The sequence below is a fragment of the Ostrea edulis genome, chromosome 5, assembly GCF_947568905.1.
Source record: "Ostrea edulis chromosome 5, xbOstEdul1.1, whole genome shotgun sequence".
NCBI classification, from domain to species: domain Eukaryota; kingdom Metazoa; phylum Mollusca; class Bivalvia; order Ostreida; family Ostreidae; genus Ostrea; species Ostrea edulis.
The window spans coordinates 1,235,064-1,251,834 of NC_079168.1; the positions used below are offsets into that span (position 1 = coordinate 1,235,064).

General features: G+C 38.5%; 2 protein-coding genes across 2 annotated transcripts in view; both read left to right on the forward strand.

Moving 5' to 3' along the window:
* The first annotated feature begins 10,025 nt into the window (after positions 1–10,025).
* The window catches only part of LOC130046652 (E3 ubiquitin-protein ligase TRIM71-like), a 74,517-nt gene continuing 67,771 nt past the window's right edge, over positions 10,026–16,771 (forward strand). Inside the window, exon 1 of the mRNA XM_056166981.1 lies at positions 10,026–10,260. The gene's annotated coding sequence lies outside the window, so the exon portion shown is untranslated. The remainder of the gene's footprint in view (positions 10,261–16,771) is intronic.
* On the forward strand, positions 11,165–12,544 carry LOC130055190 (uncharacterized). Its single transcript, XM_056166983.1, has one exon. The coding sequence runs from the start codon at positions 11,281–11,283 to the stop codon at positions 12,187–12,189; it is 909 nt and encodes a 302-aa protein (XP_056022958.1). The 5' UTR covers positions 11,165–11,280; the 3' UTR covers positions 12,190–12,544.

Sequence of the window (16,771 nt, forward strand, 5' to 3'; positions counted from 1 at the left end):
GTCACCTATTTCGGTGACCATTGTTAATATAGGTGTGCCAAAAGTTTATAACTGTTAAAACGTATATACAGGAGGAATGTGCAACTAAACATCAATGAATAAAATAACATAGTGTAGAATTCTAGACTTTTGGTATACTTTATATTAATTTGACGGTTTGCTTGAAAAAGTAATAAGTAAATTGGTTTATTTTTGGGGTGCTCGTGTTGAATTTTTGCATACTCTCCTTCTAGTAGTTCATTTGGGGGGGGGGGGGGTGAAGACGTACTCTTTATATGTTTGCAAACACTACGGCAAAATTGATGACGCAATCTACATCCGGAAAGGAGAACGCGCACACGTAAACAAAAGGTCACCGATTCTGGTCAGTCACCGAAATAGGGCAGTCGACGATATATATTTTTATTGTTTACATTACATGAAGAGTGAAATGCACTAGTATGGTTTTCTTTCTTTATTTTTTTTTCTACACAGACGGAAAGTGCTGGTGATGGGGTTTTAAAATTAATTGATATTTCGACATTCCTCGCGACAAAACACAAAGAGAACTATTGCAACTAGTTCAGAAAACATTGTCTGTTGCGTCTATGTATAAACACTGTCGCTTTTCTACAGTATAGTTACTTATATTGACTATTTCAGAAACCATTGTCTGTGGCGTCTATGTATAAACACTGTCACTTTTCTACAGTATAGCTACTTATATTGACTATTTCAGAAACCATTGTCTGTGGCGTCTATGTATAAACACTGTCACTTTTCTACAGAATAGTTACTTATATTGACCACGGAAAAGGGGACCTCCTCTAATATCTGTTTCACCTCATCCTTTTCCAAAATAGAGGTGCGATCCAAATGTATATATTGTCAGCTATATGATTCCTCTGTGGAAGTGTGAAGACCCCAAAATAATGAAAAAATGGCGTGCTTAATAAACAAACAAAAACAAAATGACCTGTGTTTTTTCTAAATCACCTCTTCCTCTCGTCCCTTTAGATCCGAGTAAGAGAGAAAACGAAAGAAAATTAGTGTCACGAGTACGATTTGAACTGGATCTGGGTGGTGTTTACTTTGGTGGGCGACGGTCTTATCCATTATGCCATGCGTAATTGCTTTTAGGCAAAGCATAATAGAGTATTCAGTGTGTATGGTTAATGATTGTAACCTATCAATATTCTAAGTCAATTTTAAAAGGGTTATCCCATTAGTTATTATATATGTAGAATTTGGTAAAAACATTTCTTTGTGGGATAAAATAATTTCTTCTAATATTTTTCACACTGTGAAGATGGTCAGCGATTGGTAATTGTCTGTAACAATAGAACCTGCTATTTCGGTGGTATTTTTGCACGAGACACAGTACCGCGAAGGCCTGTTCAATGTTGAGTATGGTTTTGGTGATATTTTTGTCATTTACATACACACAATAATTTGGCAGTGAATATTGTGAGAGTATTAATGTTCGCTATTATGTGTGTACGTTATTACAGGAAATTCTTTGCTAAATAGAAATAGAGCAAGGATATAACGCAGTTTTCTCAGTTAGACGTATAATTCACACATGTAAATGATAATATAGCTTCGAGGTGTACATTGTATGTTTTAGTTAATTGACAGTGTTCATTTCATCAATAGGTCTATAAACATTGATTATGATATTACAAATGTATTTCAGTATTGAACTTGACCTGTCATGGTGGTGATTTTGGGTCGGGTATTGCGTTCCTTGCTTTGGTTTGTTAACATTGCGTATTCGCAAGTTTTTCTATTTTGTAATTGACAACTTCATGTATTGTATGCAACATATGAATTCTTATATAGGATATATGTTTGTATATTAATAGTTGAGGTCGAGAACTTCTTGTGCGTCTGTGATAAAGTGAAGTATATCGAGATGCTTTTATGATTTCTGCAATTGCATATTTTTGCGTTCACAAAACTAATGTATTTATTTATTTGTAGGAACATTGTCATATTACCTTGCGATATATGCATGGAGAATAAACAGTGAAAAATAATGTGTGTGTTACATAATGCAAAACCAATGGAAATGTAACGGACCAAAACCTACAAATGTGACTCTAAATTTGAATCCACTTGTAACATAGTGTTAAGCTATTTTTTAATGCTGATCAAAACAAATAATCTTGACGAGTTATTTCATTTCACTTCTTAGTATGTAATCAACAATCTAAAGTAATTCAGATAAGTTCGGAAGCCCAGAACAAGTATATGGTGTACCAATATCTTGGACATCCCTCGCATGATATTGACGTACACCCCGCTGTCCATGAGCTGGTTCTCCCGGTTTTGTTTCAATTTTTTTCATTTTCCTTTGATGGAGTTCACCTTTTTTGTTCATATCAAAAGAATAGTTTCTGGATAATATGATTTAAATATCTTCAAAATGAGATAAGAACTTTACATAACAAGGATACATACAATGTACATACGAAAGCTCGAAAGGTTTTTTCCGATGAGGTCCTTTCAATACACAGATGTCAGCATTATGTGAGAGGAAAGCCACATGTCCTTTACACCCTGTCACATACTGCCACTGTAGATCACGGTGATCGAACTCGGGTTGCAGCGGTGAGAAGCGAGGGGGGTTACCTCTCCACTATCACATCAGTATGTGATTTTAAACGAATGTATAAGATGAAAGTTATAAAATATAGGAAATGTCTAAAAATTTGACCTTTTTTTCCTTAAAAAGGAAAAGAATTGCTGAAAGGTGAAGATAACGAAAAGTGGTCAACCACATAACTTCTATAAGCAATACAAAATAGTGTGTTGGACAAACACGGTCCCCTGGACATACCAGAGGTGGGATCAGGTGCCTAGGAGTAGTAAGCATCCCCTGTCAACCGGTCACATCCGCAGTGAGCCCTACATCCTGATCAGGTAAACGGAGTTATCCGTATTCAAAATCAGTGTGCTAAGAACGGCCCAACAATCGGTATGAAACATGTAGGACAGCATTTGACCCAATCATAGGTTGTATTGACGAACTAGATCTTTATAACGACTATAGAATTTGCGAAATGCTGACTTTAGTCGAGACTGTTGAAACCCCAGTACCATCAACATTGTCAGTAGCTTGACTCGATTGAAAAACTGACCATACGCAGAACAAACTCTTGCGTATCGAATCGATTGAGAGATGTAAACATCATATGCAGGTGATAATGGAATATTGCTACATAAATATGGGAAGTTAACGATGGAGAAGCTGAAATCATCCCGTTTGTCATACAGTTGAGTTGTCAGTTGCTGTTAATGTCTACTTTCAATAAAATACCTAAGTATGAAGCAGAAGTGGACGACTCTGTGGTGTCTTATTTCTAGATCACAGGGATATATCGAATCGACATCTGAATGAAAGTTATTATTTTTAATGGACAAAACGTCGTCGATATATTTAAATGTCGAATTGAAGGGCACAGCAAGAGATATTTTCTGCTCACGTAGAAGTTTTTGAATAAAGTCTGCTTCATATGAATATAGCAACATGTGAGCTAAGAAAGGAACATAATTCGTTCCCATGAGAAGTGCAACAGATTGTTGGAAGACCTGATCACGAAAGACCAAAAAGATATTGTCAATAAGATCAATGAAATAATCACGCTTGGATTTTTTTTTATTGGGGGGGGGGGGGGGTACTAAAAACTCTTCGATATGAATTATGTAATAATTCTTGTCTACCTGTGTGTTCTGTTTAGACTAGGGGCCGTCTACCTGTGTGTTCTATTTAGACTACAGTCTGTCTACCTGTGTATTCTGTTTAGACTACAGTCTGCCTACTGTGTGTTCTGTATAGACTACAGTCTGTCTAAATAACGAGCATTTCGCCAAGCAGCAATCTTTACCCATTCTAACGTCCTAGATTTGAGATACCCATGATCTTAGACTAGCTGAGATATCGCGCCGACCCCATGCATTTCACACTTTTCGAAAGAAGTCAAAAACATCTGTTAATTTTAAATCCCGAACTAACTAACCGTAACTAAGTTTTATTGTGGCAAAGATGGAAGGGATATGTATGGAGGATACTTATACATAGATCATTGTTTTATTCAGACACTCCCTATCAAAGTACATTGAATATAAGTGTCGGTCAAATGTAATTAACTCATGATCTAGTAAAATAAAAATATTTCGATGGTTTGCAATTTTGCTTCTATTAATTATGCAATGAATTAAATCCAATTTGTCAATAATCGACACTGAACTGGTATTTATATTAAATCAAGTCAATTTAGCAAGATGTATATTATTACAGAGAGAGAAAGAGAGAAAGAGAGAGAGAGCACAGCGGTAAATTATTGAATATCCCTATTACATGTAGTGCGCTTTTCATTTACTGAGTATACTAACTCACATTCTAAACAGGAATTGTCTGCAGTACGCATTATCATTATGCAGTGTTTTTAAGAATATTGTAATGAAGAAAGGATGAATGGACAATTTCTGAGACCAAGTTTTCTCAAAAACATAATAAATAGTGGGTTTTTGTTGTTGTAAATTTTGTTTCCAAATGCCGAAAAACAATAAAGATATGAAGGGGGTGTCATTTCTTATTTTTTGAATTCCACATTTATCATGATTATTTTGCCTGCCGCACATTTTCACACCTCCTAGGCGCCCATAGCCACAGCAAAACCACCGGCAGCTATGTGTATTGGCAAATAACACACACCATGGAACAGGGTGGATTTTCCACCGTGGTATTTCCACGATGGAATGTATAAAACTCGTGTTGTGAATTATAGGTCAACAGATTGAGAGTATGCAAGGTGAGAGAATGTCTGTAATGAGAACAGTCTGTCTCCGATTTTCATTCTCTGATGCGAGGAAGCCTAATACATTTTTTTTACGCAACCGATGTATGTACCCTCACTACACCAACAGCATTAAGTACAGCGTATTGTCCGCACGCACAAACGAAATTCGCTATTTGAGTTAGTAAAATAGAAATATTGAGATGGTTTGTAATTTTGCTTCTATTAATTATGCAATAAATCAAATCCAATTCATTAATAATCGACACTGAACTGATATCTATATTAAATCAAGTCAATTTAACAAGACGCATACTAAGAGAGAGAGAGAGAGAGAGAGAGAGAGAGAGAGAGAGAGAGACTGAGTATCATTTTGCAATAGATGAGATGCGAATTTTGCTCTACACTAATGGTATGTAAGCACAGACCACAAAACCTCCGCATTGAAGAGGTATCTAAGTGTTTCTATGGTTTAGGTGTCGTCCTGAAGATGTTGAGTGTGGAGTTACACGAAAGACAAACATACTCACAAACACATTCATGAAAAGGAATCTACAAAACTGTGTTCACCCGAAAAAGATAGCCCTCGTAAAATTTGTTAACGGTCATTTGTGCTACGCTTTGTAACAGATTGTTACATACTGAGCTGGAACTGCACCCTTTTTTCGGGTGAATCTGACCGACACCAGTTTTGTAGATTTATTTTATTCATTGTGTTTGTGAGTAGGTATGCATGTGTGTTTTTAAAATTAATTTTTACATAAAAGGTGCAGTCCACGCTCGGTTTGTAACAAAGCGTAGATACAAATGAGCACACTATGCCAAAAAATAAAAAGTGTTGCATAGCCATTCACCTCGTTGTTGCATACCGTGTCGTTGTTACATACCGTCTCATTGTTAAATACCGTGTCATTGTTTCATACCGTGTCATTGTTACATACCGTGTCGTTGTGTATACCGTCTCATTGTTAAATACCGTGTCATTGTTTCATACCGTGTCATTGTTACATACCGTGTCATTGTTACATACCATGTCATTTTTACATACCGTGTCGTTGTGTATACCGTCTTATTGTTAAATACCGTGTCATTGTTACATACCGTGTTGTTGTTACATACCGTGTCATTGTTACATACCGTAACTATTGCGTCATAGGCGGCTTGATAGAAGTTTTCTAAATATTCCCATGAAAAACTCTTACCTCTTATTGTGGTCTCTGACTCTCTCACCTTACACCCATGGTCCTGACTTTTAACTATCCCGGGTCCTTATTTTTAATTACCCCGGGTCCTAACTTTTAACTACCCTGGGTCCTGACTTTTAACTACCCTGGGTCCTGACTCTTAATTGTCCAGAGTCCTAACTTTTAACTACCCCACGTCCCGACTTTTAACTACCTCAGGTCCTGACTCTTAACTTCCCCGAGTCCCGACTTTTAACTACCCCGGGTCCTGACTTTTAGCACCTGTAGATATTTATATAGCACGACTAATCATGGACCGTCTGTTGTTTTTAACGGTGCATCTCTATAATTCTCACGTAAAACTTTTAGTCCCTATTGTGGCCCCACCCTATTTCATTGGGGGGGGGGGGGGGGGGGAACAAATCTACCTAGGGATTAACCATGGTTTTCGTCTACACTTGAAGAAAATTCTAAACAAGAGATATTTGTAAAACACATATGCCCCCATGGTGGAAAATTGAAAAGAGTTATACACACACCTCATATAATTGGTAGTAGTATCATCAATTCCAAATATTGAGCAGACAATATATTCCTATGTCAAAAGTGGATTGACCATGCGACCTAAAAATCAATAGGGGTCATCTACTCCTGTTGCTGTAACAATGTACCAAGTTTGGTGTCAATAAAGCAAATAATTCTGAAAATATAGGAGTCAATATATTACTATGTCCAGTTCAACCATTGACCTTTAACCACGTGACCTCAAAATCAATACGGGTCATCTTCTCCTGAAGATTTACCAATGTACTAAGTTTGATGTCTGTCAAGCAAAGGGTTCTCAAGATATTAAGTGGTCAGTATATTACTGTGTCCAGTTTGACCCTTGACCATGTGACCTCAAATTCAATTGGGGTCATCTTCTTCTGAAAATGTAACAGTGTACCAAGTTTGATGTCTGTCAATTAAAGGATTCTCAAGAAATTGAGCTGACAGTATATTCCTATGTCCAGTTTGACACTTAACCTTTGACCATATAGCCTCAAAATCAATAGGGGTCATCTTCTCATCAAGATGTACCAGTGTACCAGGTTTAATGTCTGTCAATTAAAGGGTTCTCAAGATATTGAGCGGACAGTATATTCCTAAACTATTTATGAAATAAAACGCAAACACCCAATATAGGATAAGCTCGCATATACGCGAGTACAACAGAAGTTTAATCCTACACGTGTAAATGTACATAGATATCCGGATGTTCATTGTTCCATTCAACTCAATCTATAACAGAAAAAAAGAGTAATAATACAAAAACATATAACGTATTTCATGTCATTTCCTCACTAGAGGGCGCGTGATGCAAGCTTCACTCACACTTCAAAACTGCACAGGTAATTTACCTATTGTTTACCTGTACACAGGTAAGTATCGCATTTACAGGGAATGAATAATATGAAAGTGAAAGCTTGAGTGACGAGCCCTCTGGTAAGACAATGATTTCAATAAGCAATGTAATCTTATTCACGGATAAAAGAAATAGCTGGCGTGTCGATTCAAATTGTTGAATTTTAAAACAAACTTTGAGTGCCATTAAAACGACAGGAACACTTCAATCCCGGATATATGGTATCCAATCATTTCTAGTTAGCTCTATATTTACATTTCCGAAATCAGTCGCATATCATTTCAACACAAACCCCAGTCCGTGAGGATCCTAGATAGAATAGATCCCTAGTAGCCCTTGCTTGGCGCAAGAGGTGACTAAATGAAGCGGTCATTCGGATAAGAACGCAAAAAATGAGGCCCCTGTCACAGCAAAGATCCCTCCCTTTTCAAATGCCATAAGCTCCGAGCATAGGCCCAAATTTCGCTGCCCTTCGTCGGCAATGGTAATATCTCTATACTATATGAGTGAGAAATTCTCGAGAGGGACGCCTAGACAATATACCCCCTCCCCCTAGGAAAACCAAAACTAGGTGAAAGGTGAAGACAGCGAATACTAATCAATCTCATAACCACTATACAAACAATACAAAATTGAAAATAGAGAGATGTGCAAACACGGACCCCTGGATATACCAGAGATGAAATCAGGTACCTAGGAGGAGTGAGCATCCCCTATCGACCGGTCACATCCGCCGTCAGCCAAATATCCCGGAGTTATCCGTAGTCAAAATTAGTGTGCCAAGAACGGCCTAACAATCGGTATGAAACAAGTGAGACAGAATTTAACCCAATGTATTATAGCTGTACACATGTGAGAATCTCCTAAAGTCTATAAAATTCTGATTAGCGTGTTCAATTTATTGTCAGTATACACAAAAGTTTGTAAAATTCTGCTGAGCATGTTAAGTCTATTGTCAGTATACAGAAAAGTCTGTAAAATTCCGCTACGGTCCCTCCGATGAGACCGCAAAAAACCGAGGTCCCGTGTCGCAGCAGGTGTGGCACGATAAAGATCCCTCCCTGCTCAATGACCATAAGCGTCGAGCATAGGCCCAAATGTTGCAGCTCTTCACCGGCAGTGGTGACGTCTCCATATCAGTACAATATTCTCGAGAGGGACGTAAAACAATTTTCAATCAATCAATCTGTTTAGCGTGTTAAGTTTATTGTCAGTATACAGAAAAGTCTGTAAAATTCTGATTAGCGTGTTAAGTTTATTGTCAGTATACAGAAAAGACAGTTCTGATTGCTGTACACAATTTACAGTAATAGTATGTAGTTTTATGATTATCACAATAATACAGACTGTTTCTACTCTCTAAAAATCCAACTCCCTCTACTTCCGCCATTGTGTAGGTACTTCCACCTGTTAACTCCCTCTAGATCCGCCACTGTGTAGGTACTTCCACCTGTTAACTCCCTCTAGATCCGCCACTGTGTAGGTACTTCCACCTGTTAACTCCCTCTAGATCCGCCACTGTGTAGGTACTTCCACCTGTTAACTCCCTCTAGATCCGCCACTGTGGTACTACAGGTGATTAGCGGGATACAGGTATTGTACCTGTTTAACGGGAGAGGTACAGTCCAGGTCAATTATTTATAAACAAACACTTGTACGTGGATTTTTTTCGAAATTAAAACTCAATTATCTATCCCACACACGGGGAATAATTTACCTGTATAGTACGATGTTGTACACCATATTGACCTGGGAATATGTAACCGTCAATTTCTACCTATCTTTCTATCCATTGGGTAGAATTAGGACAGTGTGATTAATTTTATTTATTTTATGATACAGGGAGTAAATGATAATTAATTTGATGTTACTATACGGGGCTGTCAGACGTTTGATTTTGTCTCTAAATGTTAACAATGTTTCGCTTTAATGTTTTGGAATAAATTAACATTACCATGATTTCCCGAGTATAGAATCTGATAAACTGTTTACTGGCTACATTTACTAAATGATTTAAATCTCAGTACCGCGTCAAATCTAAACTGTTTAAAATATAGGTAGTGATTGTTCCTTAACTAAGCGCTCAGTGGGACTTTGTTTATTTCTGTGAAAGTCACACGTCACTCACATACATGTAAGTTTGTTTGGAATTTTACACTGGATAATAGCGAGAAGAAATTTACAACGTCGCGCCAGCATAGTCTTTGTCACATAAACAACCCTCAATGCAAACTAGTATTTGTCACGATAAACAACCCTCAATGCAAACTAGTCTTTGGCACGATAAACAACCCTCAATGCAAACTAGTCTTTGGCACGATAAACAACCCTCAATGCAAACTAGTCTTTGGCACGATAAACAACCCTCAATGTAAACTAGTCTTTGGCACGATAAACAACCCTCAATGCAAACTAGTCTTTGGCACGATAAACAACCCTCAATGTAAACTAGTCTTTGGCAGATAAACAACCCTCAATGCAAACTAGTCTTTGGCACGATAAACAACCCTCAATGCTACGTCCGTAAGTGCTTCACCTAAATCAGGAGTTGTCTCTATATAAAACTCTGTCCAAACTGAAACAGTAGTAGTGATTATTATATAAACCCCCCCCCCCCCCCCCCCCCCCCCCCCCCCCCCCCCCCCACACACACAGGCGCAATTGATACTGTACGTGGACAACAATGAAGGGATTCTATTTTACATAGATTGAAACAATTCTACCTTGTGACGTCAATGTTGACATCGCTACCCAGTATGAACTAGGTCAAAACAAACTTTAAAACTCTATTTAAACAGATAATGTATACAGGCTGACGCACCGCACAAGTATTTAATCACAGGACTAGACGGAAGGTCGAAAGAACAGGGAGGCCATGTTGGATTTTCAGGTGAGACAAATTTAATATCCATATTTGTGTGATCAATTAGATAGATCTGCTCATTTTCATAATAATCTCATACATTTCTGAAAGGGGGGGGGGGGGGGGGGGTAATTCAATACATTCACGTCTGGTATATAAATAATCGCAGTGTATATAACATACTGTAATTCTAGCTGGTCATGTGATTCAACATATTTAAATCTTTAATCTAAATTCCCTATTTTAATTAACAGTGAACTCCTCATGTGACCCCGGACATCAAAAATGGACCCGTTCCGCAGAGCCCAGATTATCCTATTGTGTGACCTCTGTAAAACTGCCCACCTACAGAGTCACTGTGAACGTTGTGATATAAATCTATGCCAGACCTGTGTTGGGAAGCACCTCTCGGATTCGTCTATAAGACACAAAGTCGTGCCCTATAAATACAGAAAATCTCTTAACTACTCAACATGTCCAGACCACGCCGACGAACTCTGTAAACATTACTGTGAGAAATGTGACCTTCCTGTCTGTTCTACCTGCGTCTCCTCAAGTAAACATGAAGGTCACGATATATCAGATATTCTGGAAACACTCAGCGCTAAAACAGAAAGTTTACAGAAAGATCTGGACGAACTCGAGACCAGAATTTACCCGCGATATGAAGAAATGGCGTCCGATGTGCAAACTGAGAAAGCCGAGTTAGAAACGAATTACGGAGAACTAACAACAATTGCCGATCAACAAGGAGAAATCCTACACCGGGAAATCACCGCCATTGTCAACCAGCGGAAATCCGACATTCAGGAGATGAAAAACAAACACCTATCTACCCTGAATAAAAATACAGATGAAATCACACAGAAAATGGTGGAACTCAAACAGATCATGTCCGACTTGAAATCAATCCTAAAATCAAATGACGTCTAAGGAACCTCTAGTTACAAATCTAGGAATTCTGAATTTAGAACATTACCGCCTAAAGTCCGAGTTACAGTACCCAGTTTGTCTGCTCAGAAAATAAACAAAGATCAGCTCAATGGAATGTTTGGTTCTCTGTCGCCATTATCCATTAACACAGAACATGGCGACACAATCAAGTCAGCAGAAGCTGTATCGTCTCCTCCAGTCAAACCACTGCTTGATGAGCCGCGCGTCACCGCCGCCATAGACACTGGGTATAGATATCTATACAGTGTTAGCTGTCTGAGTGAAGATCAAGTCTGGACACGCGGGGAGAACAAAACCATGAAGCTGCTCAACCTCCAGAGTAAACTACTGACATCAATACAAACCAAGTCAGGGGACGGACCGCGGGACATAGCAGTGACACGGGACGGAGATCTTGTTTATACTGACTATGATGATAACACTATAAACTTAATTAAGAATAAACAGATACAGACCGTGATCACACTACAGGGGTGGAGACCTCTCCGTGTCTGCTGTACCGCGGGTAACGACCTCCTGGTTACCATGGTCAGTGATGATAGAAAACAATCCAAAGTCGTGCGTTACTCCGGCTCCACAGAGAAACAAAGCATTCAGTTTGATGATCAGGGTCGTCCTCTCTATTCTCGTGGTTATATCATTACCATTAACACTAAATACCTCAGTGAGAACAAGAACCTGGATATCTGTGTGGCTGACTGGGACGCTAGTGCAGTAGTGGTGGTCAATCAGTCAGGAAAACTCCGATTTAGATACACTGGTCATCCCTCTAATACCAAGCAATCATTTTATCCATTCTGCATCACTACAGACAGCCAGAGTCACATCCTGACAGCAAACCTTAACAATAACCGTATCCACATCCTAGATCAGGACGGACAGTTCCTCCGTTACATTCACTGTGATTTACGCCGTCCATTCGGTTTATGTGTGGACATCAGAGACAACCTCTTTGTGGCTGAGTGTTACACTGCTAAAGTGAAGAAAATCCAATATCTATAAACACAGTGTTAATTACACAACTCTACAGTGTTAATTACACATCTAAAAACCCTGTTAATTACACATCTAAAAACTCTGTTAATTACACATCTAAAAACCCTGTTAATTACACACCTAAACACAGTGTTAATTGCATCTTTGTGTTGATTACAGCTGCATGTTGATTACATCTGCTTGTTGATTACAGCCCTGTGTTAATTACAGCCCTGTGTTAATTACAGACCAGAGTTTGTGATGTGTAACATGTACTTGTGTTTGTGAGTTTAACTGAACAGTCTGACATTATTTTGTTTGTGAATTAATTCAATATGTGTTTGATTTTACAATGTATATATTAGATAAACATGATACAGAGTTCAGTCTTACATTATTACTGAGTACTTACTTAGATTTGTAGTACTGTAACAGAGAGTGACCCCAAACGTCCAGTCTTCATCACAGATCTTCAGATTCAAGGTCACAGTCTTCTGTTGACCATCAATAACATCACAACACTCCACAGTCCTACAAAACACAAAGTGTAATTATATCTAACTGTATTGTCAACAATTGTCTGTATTTCAGAACTTAATTATCTTACAAAATGTCCAGTCTATTACAGTGTGGTATATTTACATGTTTATATATATGTAAATGTAACAGGAAGGAGAAAACTCATGGTTCAACTGGAAATCGAATCCGAGACCCCTGTATAACTAGTCAGGTGCTCTAACTATTGAGCTACAGTGACCGGTCTAACAGAGACCCCTGTATTACTAATCAGGTGCTCTAACTATTGAGCTACAGTGGCCGGTCTATCAGAGACCCGTGTATTACTAGTCAGATGTTCTAAGCACGGAGCTATCCAGATCGATATCCATGGTTCATCTTAACATCAGCCTATGGATAGGTCAATAGTTAGAGCACATGATTTGTAATACAGGGGTCTCTGAAAAATTGGGCACTTAACTGGTAATACAGGGGTCTCAGATAGACCGGTCACTGTAGCTCAATAGTTAGAACACCTGACTAGTAATACAGGGGTCTCTGATAGACCGCTCACGGTGGCTCAATCGTTAGATCACTTGACTAGTAATAGAGGGGTCTCTGATAGACCGGTCATGGTAGCTCAATCGTTATAGCACCTGACTAGTAATACAAGGGTCTCTAATAGACTGGTCTCGGTAGCTCAATGGTTAGAGTAATACAGGGGTCTCTGATAGACCGGACACGGTACCTCAATGTTTAGAGCACCTGACTAGTAATACAGGGGTCTCTGATAGACCAGTCATGGTAGCTCAATGGTTAAAGCAACTGACTAGTACAACAGGGGTCTCTGATAGACCGGTCATGGTAGCTGAATGGTTAGAACACCTGACTAGTAATACAAGGGTCTCCGATAGACCGGTCACGGTAGCTCAATGGTTAGAGCACCTGACTTGTACAACATGGGTCTCTGATACACCGATCATGGTAGCTCAATTGTTAGATCATTTGACTAGTAATACAGGGATCTCTGATAGACCGGTCATGGTAGCTCAATGGTTAGAGCACCTGAATATTAATACAAGGGTCTACGATAAACTAATCACGCTAGGTCAATGATTAGAGCACCTGACTAGTACAACAGGGGTCTCCGATAGACCGGTCATGGTAGCTCAATGCTTAAAGCAACTGACTAGTAATACAGGGGTCTCTGATAGACCAGTCATGGTAGCTCAATGGTTAGAGCACCTGACTAGTAATACTGGGATCTCAGATAGACTGGTCATACGGTAGCTCAATAGTTGTTTTTTTTTTTTTGGTAGCTCAGGGGTCTAGGATAAACCGGTCACGGTAGCTCAATGACTGGAGCATGTGACTAGTAATACAGGGGTTTCGGATAAACCGGTCATGGTAGCTCAATGGTTAAAGCAACTGACTAGTAATACAGGGGTCTCTAATACACCGGTCATGGTAGCTCAATGGTTAGAGCACCTGATTAGTACAACAGGGGTCCCTAATAGACCGGTCATGGTAGCTCAATGGTTAGAGCACCTGACTAGTAATACAAAGGTCTCCAATAGACCAGTCACAGTAGCTCAATAGTTAGAGCACTTGATTAGTAATACAGGGGTCTCAGATAGACCGGTCATGGTAGCTCAATGGTTAGAGCACCTGAATAGTACAACTGGGGTCTCTGATAGACCGGTCATGGTAGCTCAATTGTTAGATCACCTGACTAATAATACAGGGGTCTCTGATAGACCGGTCACTGTAGCTCAATGGTTAGAGCACCTGACTTGTAATACAGGGATCTCTGATAGACTGGTCATGGTAGCTCAATGGTTAAAATATCTGACTCATACAGGGGTCTAGCATAAACCGGTCACGGTAGCTCAATGACTGGAGCACGTGACTAGTAATACAGGGGTTTTGGATAGACCCGTCATGGTTGTTCAATGGTTAGAGCACCTGACTAATGAAAGAAAGTAAAAGTGATCAAGTTCACATACCCCACGCTCCAACATTGCTTAGCAATGTCTCACATAATGAATGGTAATGCTATGCATTGCTGCAAGAACAGCACAGACGGGCTCAAAATTCAAAAGGGGCATAACTCCAAGAAAAATAATTGAATCAGAATTTTCTGGGAATATGCACATCTACACAGTGTGTCCTTATTAACTACAAATTTTCATCAAATTCTGTTAAGCGATCTCTGAGGAATTGTACTGACAACAACAGGACAGAAGGACTCAAAATTTTAAGTTCAAAAGGGACAATCAGACACTGCACGAAAAGTTGCGTTTAATATAAAATTAAACACCAATTATACCCAAATTAAATGTCAAATTTAAACGTAAAATACACATTTAATAGAAAATTAAATGTCAAATTTACTTTGCGTTTCCAGTGGCGTATAATTTTCCGTAAACGCCGAAATTTAATGACGTTTAATGTCAATTTATGAAATATAATATCTGTAAACGCCAAATTTTATGCAGTGCAGAATTTCCTGGGAATATGCACATCTACACAGCATGTTTCTATTAACTACAAAGATTCACGAAATGATGTTGAGTGTTCTCAGAGGAGTTCCGCTGACAAGAAAGGTTCAACAGTACTTAAGAAGATGTCATTTAAGTGTTTTACACACCAATACTATATAACATGTTTGGCATCGCCCTGAGGTCAGAACCCCTACCCCAGGGATCATGAAATTTACAATTTTGATAGAGGCTTTCCTGCTCTACATCCCTATGCATTGAGTTTTTCTTACACATGTATAGTCATAAAGAAGATTTTTTGAAAATTGGTCAAATTTGGGCAGTTTTTGCCCCGCCCCTAAAGCCACAAGAGTCCAGGAATTCTGAAATTTACAATTTATTTCCCCGTTGTCTTGAAGATGTTAACACACCTAACACGACAGGCAACGCATGACAACGGACGCAGACCAATTGCAATAGGTCACCTGAGTTTCATTAAAAATATTAATGCTATATTACATATGCCCTGGCCATTACATGGAACATTTCACATGTAAATCCATTAACAAATCTGACATTCCATGGAACATTTACATGTAATTCCATTAACAAACCTGGCATTTTGAACACCAGTAGAGCTATCCAGGTCCTGCAATATGTCAGAGTCTCGGGAAAATTATCCTCATCAATCAACAGCATGTCTCCAGTAACCGTTACCCTACAATATTTATTCTCACATTAAATATTGGTTAACCACAAACTGATCCTTTACACCATTATATCATGCTTTTAGATCACAAATTTATACTCAAAAGATCGATACAATGATACTGAATGTATCAAAATGAGACCAAACCAGTGCACATCTATGAATACCGAGTCCTAGAAGTTCTATCTTAAATAGTTCAGGAGATAATGAAGAGGTCAGATTCTTATTAAAAAGATCAAACACTAAATCAAAGTCTTGCCATAAAAATCTATACACAAAATATAAAAGCTTTTTTCCTTAAATAGTTTAGAAGATATTTTAAAACTAGGCCATTTTTTTGGAAAGTAGGTGGAGGTCACAAGATCAAATGTGATTGTACCACAAGGTCGTTTTGTCAACAAGAACCTATCAACAAAATATGAAAGCCCTACCTTGAATACTATTGAAAATATTTGGTAGGTTACATTTCCTTGAAATAAGGTCAAATTTCAAGGTCACAAAGTCAAAGGTTATAGTATGAAAAAATAGGTATTGTCATAAAAATTTAAATACAAAATATGTTCAGGAGATATTGAATACGTCAGAATGATCGAACTCCCAGGTTAAGGTCAAACTTCACAAAATAAGGTTTTTCCATAAAGAATCTATATACAAACAAGAGGTCCATGGGCCATATCGCTCACCTGAGTCACCTCGGTCCATATCAGAAGACTTTCCATATATATTTTCATGCAAAAACGTAGTCCCTATTATGGCGCCAACCTACCCCTGAAGACAATGGTTTTTGCAAACTTGAATCTACACAATGTCAGAAAGCTTTCATGTAAATTTGAACTTCTTTGGCCCACTAGTTCTTGAGAAGAAATTTTTTAAAGATTTTTCCTATATATTTGTATGTAAAACTTTTATCCCCCCTTGTGGCCCA

Bases quoted from the DNA above. Each gene is read 5' to 3' on its own strand.
- LOC130055190 (XM_056166983.1), top strand. From the start codon at position 11,281: ATGTTTGGTTCTCTGTCGCCATTATCCATTAACACAGAACATGGCGAC.